This window comes from Amia ocellicauda, chromosome 15 (assembly GCF_036373705.1).
Source record: "Amia ocellicauda isolate fAmiCal2 chromosome 15, fAmiCal2.hap1, whole genome shotgun sequence".
NCBI classification, from domain to species: domain Eukaryota; kingdom Metazoa; phylum Chordata; class Actinopteri; order Amiiformes; family Amiidae; genus Amia; species Amia ocellicauda.
The window spans coordinates 9,513,409-9,530,722 of NC_089864.1; the positions used below are offsets into that span (position 1 = coordinate 9,513,409).

Genomic DNA, 17,314 nt, shown 5'->3' on the forward strand with positions numbered 1-17,314 from the left:
CACGAGGTGGTTCTCCTGGCACGCAGCCAGTTAATTATTTTCCGACTTTTGTCTGGGTGTCAGATACACCAGCTGGGGACTGAACCCGCAGCTCCTCAATCCAATAGAACCTATGCCAGCGCCAGCTCTCCTTAAACATTGCAGCTGCCGTAGACGTAGCAAAAAAGAGGAGAAACCAACACTAAATTACTGTGGGGAAGAGAGCAAGCAAGAGAGAGGGAAAGAAAGCGATGGGGGGGGAAAAAAGGTTTGTACACCCTATTTTGCCAGTGCTGCTTGTGTGGAGCAGTCAACGTTCAATCAAGTTAATTACCTGCCATACTGAGAAGGTGTATCTGGTTTTATCATGTTGTTGGTCAAGCTTAACAAGGCTGTAATAAATTGCTCCTGTAACAAGCCCGTCCTTGCCCTGTCTGTCTAGCTTAACACAGTCCTGCAGGATATTATAGGCAGATGTTTGTGTTCACTGCGGATGGCTCGGCCATCGCATTACACCTCACTTCTTCAAGAAACACAAAAGGAGGTCAGAAATGAGGCTGTGATGTGTGGCTCATTGTGCCGCAGATCGGGATGGATGCATATTAGGACAGCGCTGTGGATGCAGTCAGTCTGCTACTGAGGATTCATGTTACGGCCCTAGGATTCCTTCAGGCTCGGGAGAGATTATTCTCATCAGCACCTGTTTATTAGATCTGCCTCCACAGTGGCATCCCTGGGGTGGCTGGGATGGCACACTCCCCATTCATTCGGGTTAATTTTGTGAGGGCGTCGCAAATCACCCATGTGTTTAGGTGAACCAATTTGTGTCTGAATCGAATCCGAAAATAACGTAATCAAATTGCTCGGCTGTAATTACCGGTAGAAACTGTGCTGTGCTTTGTATGCATTGTCTATGTCTGCATGCTAATGATTATTATACCAGCATGCTGAAATGCTGCCAGATATTTTTTAAATCACACAGTGAAAGATTGCCAGCACACACCTAAGCATCCACGTGTCTCGTGCCTTTGTGCGCAGGGCCCCTGTTAATTGGAGGCGAAGACTTTAACAATGCGGTGTTAATTAGTCTTTGACATGTACGGCATAGCTCACTGCGAAGGTATTTTCTAAGACTGGCTTCGTCGGCTCGGCTGGATCACTGTAAGGCAGAAGCCCGTCATTGTTCTGACTGATACATTACAGGATTTATCTCGCGACTGTGAAAGTCACGTAACTGGATTATCCCTCTGTTCCGCAGTGAGCAGAACAATTGTGGCAGGGAATACGTTTTTCCTTTCTCTAGCCTCAAACTGCAAACTGCCCTTCATTTAGCTTAGTTTGTGAACATAAAGGCACAGTGCAATACAATCAATGCGTCCTCGAAGATATCTCCTACTTGAAATGCATTTTTTCTGTTTTGGATAAGATCTCATTCATATTTTGTCACGCATGAATTTAATTAAGTTGAAATAATTACCAGCAAATGCCAAGTACACAACTAGAATGAGCAAGGTTGTTTTCTAAACTGATATGAGTGTATTTATGACACAAAATGTTTCTCCAGTTTACTTTGTGTTTTTTTTTTATTGCAGAGTATTGCATGTTCAAAGTCCTATTTTAATCATTGCTATCTTAACATCCAGTTAAATCTCAAACTCAAAATGTGTATATATTGATCTCTTGAACTGTGTAGATTATCTTCCAATCTTACATTCATACGGAAAACACTGACAAAACATTGACATTATAATTCTAGTGCGATTCTATTTTATAACGTGAAATTAATTATGCAGTTGTGGGAAATGCCGATTCCCTCCGACTGTGTTAGGAAAATTACTTTGGACCTGCTAATTAGCAAACACAAGAAACGCTCTGAAAATCAGCACCTGAGCTTGTTCCATAACTCACAGCCTCTCCCAACATCCTACAGAGGGATAAAGCAAAGTGAAAACCATCACGATGTAACTCTGCTACACTACACTACTCAGCCTCCCATTCTTTCCCTTCCAGTGAGAGATTCTTTGTGCGACTGAATAAGAACGGCTTACCAAAGTCACCGGAGAAAACCGAGAGACAATGCACCCTGTTTGTAGTAAGTATTCATGTTATAATATTAGTGTTTCTGTGAACACAACACTTAGGCCACAGGAGAAATTAGTACTTTGTCTCCATTAAGAAAATCCCCCACCTACACTACAGTTGAGTTTTTACTATTATAATGGTGTGTGAATATTTATTATCCGTTGTTAATTTCCAGAAATGCATTAATCCTCATTGTCTGTTACTAGTGTGAATGTCTGAGCCTTTCTTAAACTCTCAGGATATTATTTAATTTTCTGGCACTGGTGCATTTTAAAAGCAGTGCTGCTAAGACAGGGGGACATAAATAATTAAAACGACACAACAGGCAATAGAGTTGAACTCATTACAAGATAGACTGCCCATAGCAACATTTTATATGAGTCGCCAGCAACAAAGCAAGCAGGGAGTAATTTCAAAATGACATTTGCCTGGGTAATTGACAGTTTTTTATGCTTTGTTTTTTGGTGTGACACTTTTTTTTTTTTTCCCCACTTTTTTTAGGATTTGGGAAGCAGTGACCTACGAAAAGATGTGTATATCACCGTTCACATTATAAGAATAGGTAAGATAAGTTACTGAACTGTATAAATGTATTCTCTGGGTTATGTCAGTCTTATTCCATGTGAGTATATTCTATATGATTGTGCTTGCATTTCTTTATTTCCCACACATCTCTTGTATTGGTGTGCACCGATAAGTTATTTGTCATAAATAAATCTGATCTTTTTAGGCCAGCCATAAATTTCTGTTGTGGACAGTATGCTTGTCTTGTTATTCTGCATTAACATCTGTCTCGGGTAGCGCAACTCTTTTCTGGCCCACTTAAGTGATCGTGTCTGTCACGCCATATGTGCTGCTAGCCTTAGTGACACAAGATTAAGCGTTGTGTTGCTCGCTGGCTGTGTTTGCAGGGCGGATGGGAGCGGGAGAGAAGAAGAATGTGAGCAATGTGCAGTACAGGCGTCCCTTCGGCTGTGCGGTAATCAGCATAGCGGACCTCTTGACCGGGGACTCGAAAGACGACCACATTTTGAAGGTTTACACGTAAGTTTATGCTCAGTTGCAGTATGCCACTTGGGTGCACCGTGTTTCTACATGAAAAAGGGACGACTAGGATTTTCTTCTTCATCACAGATGTCCTTTCAAGTAATCTTCTTACATTGAGGTGCGAGTTTGATAAGCTGAATGGCATAGTCGTCGAAAACGAGTCTGACTGATACACTCCCATAGATTTTAATATTCTAAGGCATATTCTAGCTTCCTGATGAATGTAATCTTGCATAGGACTGACCGACCATCTCAAGGACACAGGACAAAGGCAACAGGCTAGTACACTGTTGTCTAGAAACGAATTTCTTTGACAAGTCCAGAGAAAACAAAACCAGTGTCTGGTGTCACCCAATGAAGCAGAATGTTTGACCTTCGACGTTTAACATCATTATATCGAAACGCAAAATGAGCAGAAATGTATCTGTGTTTGTGCAAAGCTAACACATTGTGTGGGGTATAGATATTTTCACATAGCTTGGGGTCATATAAATACCTATCGATTTACTAATAGTTTGACCTACATTGTAACCGCGTGTGGAAGCCCTAGAATTATTTGATTAAATGTGAGAAGATTGATTACAACTCCTAGGTTATTGGAAAATGTGTTTGCTTGTGAGAGTATATATACACAGTCTATGTATATATATCTATTTATATGTGTGTACATGTGTGTATATCTCAGACTGCAACCCCTGTCAATCTGCTGATGAATGAATGAATGTCTCTTCACCCTTATGGTTCGTGTCCCCGACTCCCTTCGCTGGCCTGGCAGGTTGAGTAGTTTATAGGAGTGGTTGGGAAACATCTCAGATCCCAGTGTCATCAGCACCAAGCTCAAACCATCAACACTTCCCAGCAACTATACACATCTCTGTTTAATGTGTAGTTACTGGGCTTGTGTTGTGATGGGTTCCCTGATTGAGAGTTGACAGGCAGTTTCTCACCGTTTATTTCTGGCTTTTAACATTTCTTCACATTCAATGCCTTGGGGTAATGTCACTAAACATGAATGAAAAGTACTGTTGATGTGCAAAAGTGTACAGCATCACGTAGATTCCCTTCAATTTAAATGTATCCATTTTGTGTTGTTGAATAGTTTACAATTTTATCATGGTTAATATGTGTCTGGATATTTTGTGCTGATATCTTTTCATTGTAGACAATGCACTGCTAACCCTTTCTACTTCATGTCAATCATTGAATTGCTTCAATTGATGCACATCATTGAATTGAACACATCTGCATTTTCTACTGCCTTAGTTGGCATCCATATGTTCTGTTCTGCTCTGCCTTTACATATTAAGCAAAGTAAGCATAATACATCTACCTACTGTTAGAGATAATACACACCTCAACATTTAAAATGTTATTTAGGTTTTTAATCACTCCCTTTCTTGTACTGAACATACCCATTTTAAATAACTTTAAACAAATATATAAAAATAATAAAAAACTATTTCTGAATTTAGCTGACTTTGGTGAAATCCACTTGTCACCTGTATATAAAGTGTTTTTTACTGTATGAAACCAAAATTCAATTAAACATCCATAGCATATTAAAATCAATGTGGGGGAATAAAGGAATGTTTCTTTAGAATCCCATTAGAACACGTTGACCGCTGGTCTCAAAGCAAGGCCGGGACGGGTAGCATTGTGTGACAAACTCCAGTTATGCTCAGAAGCACCAGGACGGGTATTTGTGCCCTCTTCTAAACGACCATTGCGTTCACTATAGCAACATTGCTGACTTTACAAAAACAAGAACCAGATTGATCGCCAAACTGAAACAAAGCCATCGTGTCCCAAAATAACACGGAGTATGACATCGGGCTGCAGTTAATCAGCCAGTCACTGGCCTTCACAGCCCGACTGCACAATTTTAAAAACGGTTGATATATCACATCAAGAAGCTGTGTTCACTTTGTGCAAAGTGCTGAATAAACTCATTGTATGACCTTTTAGGAAAGAGTAATTAAACTCTGTGGAAGTAAATGTATTTCTATGTATTCATTTTGAATATATATATATATATATATATATATATATATATATATATATATATATATATATATATATATATATATATACATTTATATATATATATATTTATATATATATATATATATATATATATATATATATATATATATATATATAATGTGTGTGTGTGTGTGTGTGTCCCTTTCCATTGTTTCACAATACATTTACAGCCAGAGTTATAGCTTTACTGAGTTCATGCTAATGCATTTTAAAACTTAAATGGTTGACGGTGTAGCTGTCTGGAATGTTTGCAATTTGTTTCAATAGGTGCAACACGGAAAGTGAGTGGTATCAAATACATGAAAACATTATCAAGAAAGTGAATGCCCGTTACAACCTCACCGGCTCCAATACTGGTAAGGCTCATCTTAAATCTGTCATTTTCCTAAATGAAAAGGTGCAAAAGCTGAAATAAATGTGGAACAGCAAGAAGTGTCAAGATGTTTCTTAGTCTGTACAAAGCCTTATCTGAAATTCGTAATGCATCACTGACATTCGTGGAGTTTTTAACCATGCCATTTGGTGGAAATATGTAAATAATATTGCAATCTCCATTATGCAAGAAAATTGACAGCAAACCCATGAACACTGTGTTACATGTTGAAGATAACTTATGTTTTTACAGCCTAAGATGACGCACACTACAACACCTAGGTAATGAAAGCAATACCTGCCATCTGGCATGTCTTTAAATCTCATCAGCTTGAAATGCAATTACCTGCAGTTTCATGCAAAACGCTCTAATAAAAGCTGCTTCAAATTAAGGTCAAGGATGTACAGATTCAGCATAATATCAGCATGCAAATAAACTTGTTTTCAGACTTAAAAAATAGGCCTTTTTTATGCTTAATTAATTTGATGTATTTTTTAGAATTAAATGTAATTGTGGTGCTTATGAATTAGTTAAGAAATTAAAACTTGCATATGTTGTTGTCAGATTTCTGCAAATCAAGTGGAGTTGCAGAATTATTGTATCCCAGCTGGGTAAATAATATTTACCAGGGTTGACATTTCCAGACTTTATACATATAGATATATTGTGTACAGTAAGATTAAGGACACATTCGATTGTAAATGACTCTAGACTTCGAATTCATTTTTGTACCGTTTGAAAATCACTTTAATAAATGTCATATCTTCTTTTTAAATGTCAATGACATTTCACTGAATTACTTTAATAATTCTAACAATGGTTTGAGAACTGACATTTGCTTAAGAAAATAATGTGCTGAATTGAGAATAATGGCTGCAACTCGGGGGAAGATTTTGAATTTCAGTGAAACACAGAGAAGACGCATGCTGGCTGTCTTGAGCTATTTGTGGCCAAGTCAAAAGTCCCATCTTAATGATATGCAGTATAGTCAATGTCAAGGGAGCTGTAGTTTCCAAAGTAATATGTTAATTGCTGTATGAATTAATGTATGTATTGGTATCAAGAGAGTAACATTTGCTCTAATCTTGTTAGTGCTTGTTACATGCATGAAACGTACTCGGTTAATACATTTTAGCCGTGTCTCTTATGTATGGCAGATACTGTTAGGTCCATAAATATTTGGACAGTGACACAATTGTCATCATTTTGGCTCCATACGCCACCACAATGGATTTGAAAGGAAACAATCAAGATGTGCTTTAAGTGTAGACTTTCATCTTTAATTTGAGGGTAGTTACATCCAAATTGGGAGAACGGTTTACACCCATTTGTATACGTGGTCCCCCCAAATTTAGGGGCTCAAAAGTATTAGGACAAACGAACATAATCATTAATTAAATTGAGTTTCAATACTTGTTTCCAAATCCTTTGCAGTCAATGACTGCCTGAAGTCTGGAACCCATAGACATCAGCAGATGCTGGGTTTCTTCCCTGGTGATGCTCTGCCAGGCCTGCACTGTAGCTGTCTTTAGTTCCTGCTTGTTCTTGGGGCGTTTTGCCTTGTGTAATTCCTACACCGTTCACCCAGTTTGGATGTAACTTTAACTCAAATTAAAGACAAAAATCTTTGATGACATTGTTTCCTATCAAATCCATTATGGTGGGTGTACAGAGACAAAATGATGACAATTGTGTCACTGTCCAAATATTTATGGACCTAACTGTATGTATACGATTTAACTCTTTGCTTACTTAGCAAGGATGTACTTCTTTTTACCACAATTTCTAATGGGAGCATACAGGGTCATCTTAAATCCAGCGTCTGAAATGAAACATCCATCTCTTTTAAATCTATATTCCTGTTTCGTGACTTGTATTTATGAAGCTGGAAAAGTAATTAATCTATATATTTGTTCATGTGAAAGTGAGAAAACTGAACATCCTTTAGTGATTTATTTGAATTTCAGGTTCATGTGGTAGTTTTTAAATTAACATTTTTTTTGGTTGGTTGTTTTTTTTTTCACCCTTAATTGGTTTAAAAAAAAAAAAAAAACATTAAACAACTGCAAGACATCATTCTAAATCATACAAAACGTAAGATGCGACGGGCATCATTTTGTTTTAAATGACGGTTTCTGTGTTAATGGAAGAACATGCTCTTACAAATTACATACATGCATATGTGTGTGATCAAAATTGCTTTAAAAACAGATTAAAGTATTTTATTTGTAACTAAATTCCATGTATGTTTTTGATGACAAAAAATAAAACTGCTATTGTACGTCATAAATGGTAAATCTCATGGCAAAATTGAGAATCAGAATAGGCCGGTTTGTTACATTTTAATTCAATATTCAATTAATAATGTCCAGTAAGGGCCCTGATGTGGGCTGTCACTTTATGGAGTGTTTAATTATGTTCACATTGTCATGTAGCACCAGAATTGATGTCTGTAGGGAATCATTAAAGCCTGATCTTTTGACTCGTATCTCAGGGTTGCTTGTGTTTAGAGCCCAGCAAACTTGTTATTTCCAGGAAGTCGGTAGGTAAATTATACATTTTTGTTAGCAATTATTTTGGTATATCCGCACACATGAAAAACACATTTCAAACAACTCACTTTGTATAATTCATCAAGTATTGTCTTTTTATTTTGCTTTTGACTCGATTCATCCTTAAAGAAACTGAACTTGACAGTGGCTAATGATACACACTCAGGCCAGTTTCATGGGAAGCCCCCTATCAGAGCTGTGGAATTTTGTATGTCATTATTCTGGGAAAACAATTATAATATTCAAGTTCAAAAGAGTGTGAGTGGGTGTAGTTAAATGAGCAGCCCCAACCTTGCTCAGAGAGAGGCCGAACTCACAACAGTCATGCAGATTGTGAGAAGGAAAAGTAGGTTTGTTGAAAAGATTCACAATGTGATGGCAGTTGCACAGCCTGGGAGAGATGAGATCCCAGACAAGCGTTCCAGAGAGGGAGCCGGTCTTCCGCTCCAGTAGGGACTAAGGATACATTGTTAATTAAATCGAAAGTGCAAGAGAGAGACAAAAAGGTATGTAATTGTAATATGGCAGAATTAAAACCTCCATTTGCTGCAGTCTAAAAGTGTGAAGCAAAGAAAAGAATACTTATAAAACCACAGAGGTACATGCTACTGATTTATTGTTCATTGCACCACATAAGTACAGGAGAGCATTTTGAAACCACAATGTGTGTTCTCTTTTTTTTTTTTTTTTTTCTTTTTTCATTCTTTGTCTGTTGTGGGTTTTATTTCCTGCTGGACTCCTGTTTGTGTGGTTTTTTTTCTGTTCGGTATCCTGTACAAGAGATTTAATCTGCACTTCAGAGGGTGCATGCTCTTGAACCTTCTGCCAGACCACAACTGCTGTGTTCTTACCCTGAAGCAGCAGAAATACAGTGAACTGAAAACAGAAAAAACGGACTAATGAGTTTCCAAAGTTACTGCCATAAATATTCACTACATAGCAAGACATGTTCTACCCCCACCCCCTCAAGTATATTCTCCTGTGACAAACTGGTCTGTAGCAGCAATCTGGTCTCTCAGCCTGCTAACAGACACAGATACCTGGAAAGATAGATACACAAATACACACGTTTTGATTTTCATGAAGCACTAATGCCACAAACCTGCCTCACACTTAATCCTGGTGATTGTTGTTATCGGCATTGTCCTTATTATTTGTATAAAGAAGACTTGAAGTAATCATAGTGTTGTTCAGAATATCCTATATGATACGCTTTTTTGAATTCAGGTCTTGCAGTTTCTCTTCAGCTGCTCCATGGAGACATCGAGCAGATCCGACGAGAGTACATGGTGCTCTTTACTCGTGGTGTTGCGATCACAAAGAAACTGGGCTTCTCTGATATCATCATGCCAGGTGAGTATTCATTCTCTCAGCTCGAGCAGGTATTCATTAACTTTATTTATATCCTTTCGCAGCAACATACAACAAGTAGACTGAGGACTTTCTCTGAATATTCTACACTTTTTCAATATAGGCCAATTCAGGCAACATTGCAAGTGCGCAGGTAAAACTAAAACTGCACGGAGGATTACATGCAAAGCAGAGGTTTCTGGGTCAATGCAATGCACCATTTTCATTACCAACCTTGGAAAAAGTTGTTCATGCATGTAAAGAACCTTTAAAACCAGTGGGTTTCGAATATGTGACACCAAAGCATCAATCTTATTAGAAATTGATTGCCTGGTCTCATTTAAATTGCAGTCCTTGCCGCAGCAAACTTGTGACTCCACGTTTCCTAAGAGACAAAAATACAGCAAGTTCAGGGGTGTAAGGGCCGGTAGCCATGGAGCCCATGCAGCGGGATCTCGTCTCGCTCTTCATTATCCGGCCGGTTTTGATGTTTACCAAGACCGGACATGTGTGGAATAAAGTCCAAGGGCATCACACGCTATGGATCAGCGAGTGGGAAGGCGTCATGAAATGGAGAACAGAGGCTTAACTGGCATGTGAAAAGAGACGTAAGGATATGTAGACTGACAGGCCGATAACCGTTGATGGAGCCAAACCACACCCTGTCATGAGAATCGTGTCGAATCTCCTCAGTGGCCAGACTTGCGGTTTCCTCTCACTGATATAGCATGTTGGTTTTGTGCAGGTTAAAGATAAGGAAGTCTGTCTTTGTTGATGTGACCTGTTGCCTTTCTGCATGCTGCATCTGACGCTTAACAGTGTTTGCACATCAGTGAACTTGTACTGATGAATACCACCTTCAGCCACCTTTTTTTTTTTTTTTGCCGACTCGGTTCAGCCTCCTTAACCTCATTAGCCGGTGCAGATATGGGACGTCGGCTTCTCATGTGTGCTATAATTCTAGTGTCAAGCCATCGTTCTGCTAACCTCATCGACATCTATCCCAGAAGTGCGCCTTTGTCTGCGCGTTTGCCCTCGAAAGCAGTGGCTGTTAGAAACACTGCTGTGCGCTTCTGTAATTGAGGAGAATCTGAGCCGCAGCATCTCTCGGCACTTCTGCTTTGAGCACTGGGCCCCTTTGTAAGTGAACAATCCTGTGTCCAAATGGAGCATCACGGTGTCACTGTCACAGACCTATTGTTTGGCTCGCTTTGATAATGACGCACAATTTATGAATCACCCTCTGTAATCGAACTTCACTATTTTGCTAAAAAGGAATCTGTACGGAATATGGGAGGAAGCTCGGAGGAGGATGTGAAGTTGGATGTAATTATTTGTCTTGCTTCCTTACTTTTGCAGTCGAGTACGTAGGTGGGTAGAATAGGTAATTAATACAATTATGCTAATTTCTAGGGTTATGTATATAAAAGTTTCCCCTTAGGCTTTCAGGAGTTTTAGATGCATATTTATTTATTTATTTATTTGGAATTTTCAAATATTGTATTGTAAGGGGATTGCTCTTTATTTATTGGAATGATAGAGAGTAGAATGTACGCGTCCTAGACTTTCCATGTAATTCCATGTAAAAGATTCTAAATTCTAAGCCTTGCTTAGTCAATTCAGGAAGCAGTTGTACACTGTAACACATCAGGTTATAAAACATAAAATATCAATAATATATACTGTATGTTAAACAAAATTGTAAATATTTCCTTGGTTTATAAAGAAAATGTAATTTGCTGCATTGTATTTGGGCCTGTACCAGCAGGAAAGAGTTGATTATAGTAAGGACTCTCTCCTTTCAACATTTATTTCTGCTCTCACTACCTGCCCTTTAAGCTGTTTTTCCACTTAAATCATGGTGATCTGATTGAGGAATCATGCATTTATTAATAACTGCTTTCCATTAAAATGTCACCCTTTAAACTGCAATTAGAAATGCAGAGTAATTAACTAACCAGTCAGCATGCTGTCGAGTTATTCTCACAGTGAAATAAAGGATCGTTAAGAACAAACCTCCTTGGGTGAGTTTATATTTATATATATATATATATATATATATATATATATATATATAATTTTTTTTTTTTTTTATTTTTTTTTTTTAAATATAAAAACAACTCCACTAATGAGATTTGCTCTTGAGAGGGTGCTGATTTTGTCACACTTTCATGTTTGTTCAGAGAGCTTCAAACAGCAGAACCTGGAGGTACAGGCACAGGTTAACATGTCCAATTAAATTAAAAACCCCATGGAAAAAAAATCCTATTGGAATTCATTCAAGGCAGACTGTATCCTGTATTTCTCAGTGTTCTGTGATGGATGTTACACAAAACCACACTTACCAAACCCTGTTTTGTGGATTGTTTTCAAAAAAGCTCTGCAAATAGGACTTAAAGATCAAGAAAATAAATCAGTCTTTTCAGTTATTCGGTTTGATCCCTGACTTTGCTGGTGGAATGATGAAATTGCACATGGGTTTTTTTAAATTGCATTGGGATGTTTTCACACTTTTCTATATAGTAGTTTACTCTCGGTTTGGGCTTTTCCTTTCAACATTAACAATCTTCTCTAAGGAATTTGTTTCCACTTTTAGTAAAATGGAAGTTTCAGAATGAATAAGAATTTTTAAATAAGGAGCCATTTTTATAGTACTGTGCTGGTTTTCAATTTCAAAAATGGCTTTCAATTGCTTATGAGTAGTTGCGTTTTATCTTTTGTATTTTTGTATTTACAGGTAATAGATGACATTCTCAACACTGACATGTATTTGTATGGTTAAACTGTAGACAGCTGTTGACTTTATGAAGAGAATATATTTGGAGGCTTATTTTAGTAGAAATTGTGGTATGCATTTCTGGGAGCACAAAGACTGAAATGGTGAACTTCATTTTTGCACTTTTCACCCACCTTCCTCCTCTGGTGCCATTCTTTGTAGACCACCAAAGCGGAAGACAAGTGTTTTCTTTTAAGTGAGATGTTGCTTCATTTGTCAGCCTCTCAATAAGCTATTTTTAAAACACTTATAGCTGCAACTGTGACTCGCTTGTTTCCTGTTGAGAACCTGTCGGAATTTATTTATTGTCTTCCTTTAAGTTAAAAGTTAAGTTTCAGTTAAAACCTATGGGAGAGATTCTGCTGTATTCTTGGTGAATAACAGCATATAGTGCACCACCATATCGGTATTGGAAGACTGTAGTTTACTTGTAGAGTTGGCAGGCTTTGTGGTTCTATTTCCCTTTTAATTCATTTTAGTTTTTTTCAAATTAAAATAAATATTGAATCTGTGTATAGAGATTTAGCTTAAGCTTATTTGACTACATATACAGCTCTGGAAAAAATTGAGACCACTACAAAATAATCAGTTTCTCTGGTTTTACTATTAATAGGTATGTGTTTGGGTAAAATTTACATTTTTGTTTTATTCTATAAACTACTGACAACATTTCTCCCAAATTCCAAATACAAATATTGTCATTTAGAGCATTTATTTGCAGAAAATGACAACTGGTAAAAATAACAAAACAGATGCAGTGTTGTCAGACCTCGAATAATGCAAAGATAATACATTCATATTTATTTTTAAACAACACAATACTAATGTTCAGAAATCAGTATTTGGTGGAATAACCCTGATGTTCAATCACAGCTGTCATGTGTCTTGGCATGCTCTCCACCAGTCTTTCACATTGATGTTGGGTGACTTTATGCCACTCCTGGTGCAAAAATTCAAGCAACTCGGCTTTTGATGGCTTGTGACCATCCATCTTCCTCTTAATCACATTCTAGAGGTTTTCAATGGGGTTCAGGTCTGGAGATTGGGCTGGCCATGACAGGTTCTTGATCTGGTGGTCCTCCATCCACACCTTGATTGACCTGGCTGTGTGCATGGAGCATTGTCCTGCTGGAAAAACCAGTCCTCAGAGTTGGGGAACATTGTCAGTGCAGAAGGAAGCAAGTTTTCTTCCAGGACAACCTTGTACGTGGCTTGATTCATTTGTCCTTCACAAAGACAAATCTGCCCGATTCCAGCCTTGCTGAAGCACCCCCAGATCATCACCAATCCTCCACCAAATTTCACAGTGGGTGCGAGACACTGTGGCTTGTAGACCTCTCCAGGTCTCTGTCTAACCATTAGACGACCAGGTGTTGGGCAAAGCTGAAAATTGGACTCATCAGAGAAGATGACTTTACTCCAGTCCTCTACGGTCCAATCCTTATGGTCTTTTGCAAACCTCAGCCTGGCTCTTCTTTGCTTCTCACTGATGAAGGGCTCTTTTCTAGCTCTGCACGACTTCAGCCCTGCCCCTACGTGTCTGTTTTGAACCATCCTCGCCATGCACTTCACCCCAGTTGCCGTTTGACTTTTTTTTTTTTTTTTTTGTAGGTCACTTGATGTCATCCTACAGTTGTTGAGTGACATTTGACTGAGTTGACGTCCCTCCCGGTCAGTGGAGAGTCATTTTTGCCCACTGCCGGTCTGTAGCTTTGTTGTCCCCAATGTCTGCTTCTTGACCTTGTTCTTATGAACCGCCATCGACGCTCATTGTATCTCTCTGCCAGTAAAGTCAGAATTGAACCCTTCTTCTCCTCACTCAAAACTTTCCTTTTCAACTCTTTTGGCATGGTCAATAGTTATTTTCTGATTCCAATTACTTTTGAGGTACTACTAGCACTGTTTTTGCCATCCAGCTGGTCCTATTGCAAGAGGATAGTGATGACCACAGCAGTGGTTTTTATACTTTTCCTCGTTAAATAAGATTTGGTTCAGGTGATCAACTAATCAGTAGCTCATTCAGTAGAATGTGTGCCTGTGTTGGAATTCAAAAGACACTGGAATGGAATGGCTGCCGTACATGTAGAGATGCTGATTGAAGAAACATTCACAGTGGTCTCTTTATTTTTTCCAGAGCTGTATCTTTGTCATAGGATTACTTAAATTTCCAGCAGCCATAGACGGAATTTACACTTCAAGATAGAAATTGGTCTCCAACCTGTCTGGGGCATCTGGAGAGAATTTTAAGAGCCAATTATGAAAGGAGGGTTTAAGGTTATGACATCACTTTGCTAAACTCATGACTCATGGCATGACGCGTTGTTTATGGGTCTGTGACAGAATCACAGTGGTGGCCATGAAGCCGTTTCTGCTTCTGTGAACCATGTTATATCTACTACTGAATTGCTGTCACTTCTGCAGTTTCAAGGCGTGAGGAGTCGGTCAGAGGAAACACCTGCTGACCGCGCTAGAGGAAGAGGCCTGTTGATCTTCATAGGTTTCACAGCAGTCAATCTGTGCTCAGTACAATGGCAACTGAAAATTGTAGTTTTGTGCACGTAATTTAATTTGAAATCTGCAGTTTACTGTCAAAAGGGTGCCAAGAGATCATTGTAACAGTCAGGGTCACAGAAGTTGCTTCTCCCCTTCTGAAAATCAAGTTGAAGGAGAATATGCATTGTGTTGAAAGGTCAGTTCTAATTATATATGCTTTAAACCATTCAAGTTTTTTTAATTGTGACTAACACCATTAAAGCAAAGTATGATGGTTCTGGAAACGCAATACATTTTGGACTTGTCTTTTTAATTTTTAATTTATTTACCTGATAGAACACTTATGTGACAATCTTAAAACACAGTTTTCAAATATGAAATGTTCACCATATGACTAAACAAAATGTTTTTCTTTTCTTGCAGGGGAAATGAGAAACGATCTGTATGTCACTTTGGAAAAAGGAGAGTTTGAGAAAGGTGGAAAGAGTGTAGCTAGAAATGTCGAGATCACAGTTTTTCTCTTGGATTGTGATGGCCAGGTGCTGAAGGTAAAGCTCTTCTTTTTTGGTTATATATTCCCTAAGCAAATCAATACCACCTTTGCAGAATCTTTACAATTCAACAAAACACGACGACACACAATACATGTGTGACTTGTTACGGTATCTTCAATTTCGTTTTCACATAACTACCAGCTAAGAAGCAGGCGTTCCACTGTGCAGGTGAAAAAAGCACTTCAGTCCTTAGGCAGCTTGTATAGAAGTCACAAAGGGCTTATTGATCCGATTCTGCCCATTGCAATGATGCCAGATCATCTGTGTGGCCATTGAGAGTGGGCATGTTTCCTGAAACACATGGAGTTTTCGTGTCACAGACCAGTTTCCTCTCCGCACATTGCCTAGATTACAAAAATAGATTGGTGTTCGGTGCAACACAATTTTGGAGGCTGCAAAGAAAACCTCATCTTTCTACCACGTGCTTTCTTTGCATTAGCAGGTTTTCTCATGTGTGTCGAGGGTGTCTGACGTTCCCTGTTTCTTTTTTTGTCTGTCTGTTTTTTCCTTTGTACACAGAACTATGTGTCAGCAGGCTCTGGAGAACCAGCAGGCGATGAGTTTCACTCGTTCGTGCTTTATCACAACAACAGCCCCAGATGGGCCGAGCAGATAAAACTGCCTATCCCTGTGGATAGGTTTCGAGGATCGCATGTCCGTTTCGAGTTCAGGCACTGCTCCAGTAAGCATGCTGTTCCTTCTCTTGCTTCTTTTATTAATAGTATCCTTAAATCACCAGAAAATGCATCAGCATCATTTGTTGTTGTTATGGTCCTTGCAGTCACTTGCTAAATTAGCATTAACAATTCAAAACCTGAAACACACTTTTTCAATAAATAATTGTTAGTAGTAGTGGTGGTGGTGGTAGTGGTAGTAGTAGTAGTAGTAGTATCAGTAATTATAACGGCAGCAATAACAGTAGCAGCAGTAGACCTATCATTTTGTTGTTTAGAGCCCTTCTATCCACTCTTAATTGCTTCTGAGAATATCAGATTTGATTGCCTGTGTGTAAACTACCAAACAGAAGGTGTAAATGACTCGATTCAATAAATACATGCAGTGTTCGAACTGAGGAACTGTGGAAGTGTCATGAAATGGCCAGGAAAACCAATCTGGCTGCTTTAGGTCTCCAACACCCAACAGCTGTGGTGACTAATAAGAGGTTAGGCATTGATCCTGTTGGTACCCCCAACCCCCCCACCACCACCACAAACACACGCACGCTATCATCAAAGGTTCAAATCAGCATCCTTTGCTCTCATTTTAGTATCACTCACTTATCGAAATAAAGCTGTGATTGCATTGCGTGTGAAGTTGGGTGCTTCCAGGCCGCGCTTCTGACCAAAGAGGCTTCAGCTGAAGTTCCAGATGTGTCAGTGATCAGTGGGTGAAGCACCCGTCCACTAGTTCACACCGGTCTGTGGTTGACATTGTGCTCGCCGTCTCTGACTCACCCTTAAGCCAGTTTGGTCTGAACGATTTAACAATTAACAACCGCCCACTGGATCTTTGAAAGAGGAAATATCGTGTCAAGTTCTGAATTTACAGAAGGTTTTTAGAAGGTCAAAACTGTATTTTGTACACACTGATATGAGTTCTATTTTGTATGATGCCTGGAATACATCTTTTAATTTAATGCCGAGTGTCTCCTTTGAGATGAGAGCATTTGCCAAGACAAGTCCATTGATGTCGCTGATGAAGTACTTAATGTGTCGAGTGGAACAGCGCTATGCAAACCGTTGGTAAAAAATCTTCCAGCTATGCTAATTACACACGGGGCATGAGAACTCAGATTGAACGCTCACCTTTTTGTTGTCTCTGTTTGTTTTCCTAGCAAAAGAGAAGGGGGAGAAGAAGCTGTTTGGCTTCTCCTTTGTCCCATTGATGCAAGAGGATGGCAGGACCCTGCCAGATGGGACCCACGAGCTCATTGTCCACAAGGTAGTTATAATCGCGTGTCAATAAATCACGGCCCAGGGGAAGAGTGTGTCAGCGTTGATGGCGAACGATCAGATAGTTCACAAAGCAATAATGACCTCTGTTGGCAAATACCAACTCACTCACG

General features: G+C 38.9%; 1 protein-coding gene across 6 annotated transcripts in view; it reads left to right on the forward strand.

The window, feature by feature from the left end:
- Positions 1 to 17,314, forward strand: part of LOC136771338 (dedicator of cytokinesis protein 4) — a 96,858-nt gene that overhangs the window by 42,850 nt on the left and 36,694 nt on the right. For all 6 annotated transcript variants that reach the window (XM_066723571.1, XM_066723575.1, XM_066723572.1 and 3 more), the window contains exons 9-16: positions 1,990 to 2,071; positions 2,563 to 2,623; positions 2,973 to 3,105; positions 5,419 to 5,507; positions 9,304 to 9,429; positions 15,119 to 15,243; positions 15,769 to 15,931; positions 17,084 to 17,190. In XM_066723571.1, the coding sequence (XP_066579668.1) occupies positions 1,990 to 2,071; positions 2,563 to 2,623; positions 2,973 to 3,105; positions 5,419 to 5,507; positions 9,304 to 9,429; positions 15,119 to 15,243; positions 15,769 to 15,931; positions 17,084 to 17,190 (886 nt within the window). The remainder of the gene's footprint in view (positions 1 to 1,989; positions 2,072 to 2,562; positions 2,624 to 2,972; positions 3,106 to 5,418; positions 5,508 to 9,303; positions 9,430 to 15,118; positions 15,244 to 15,768; positions 15,932 to 17,083; positions 17,191 to 17,314) is intronic.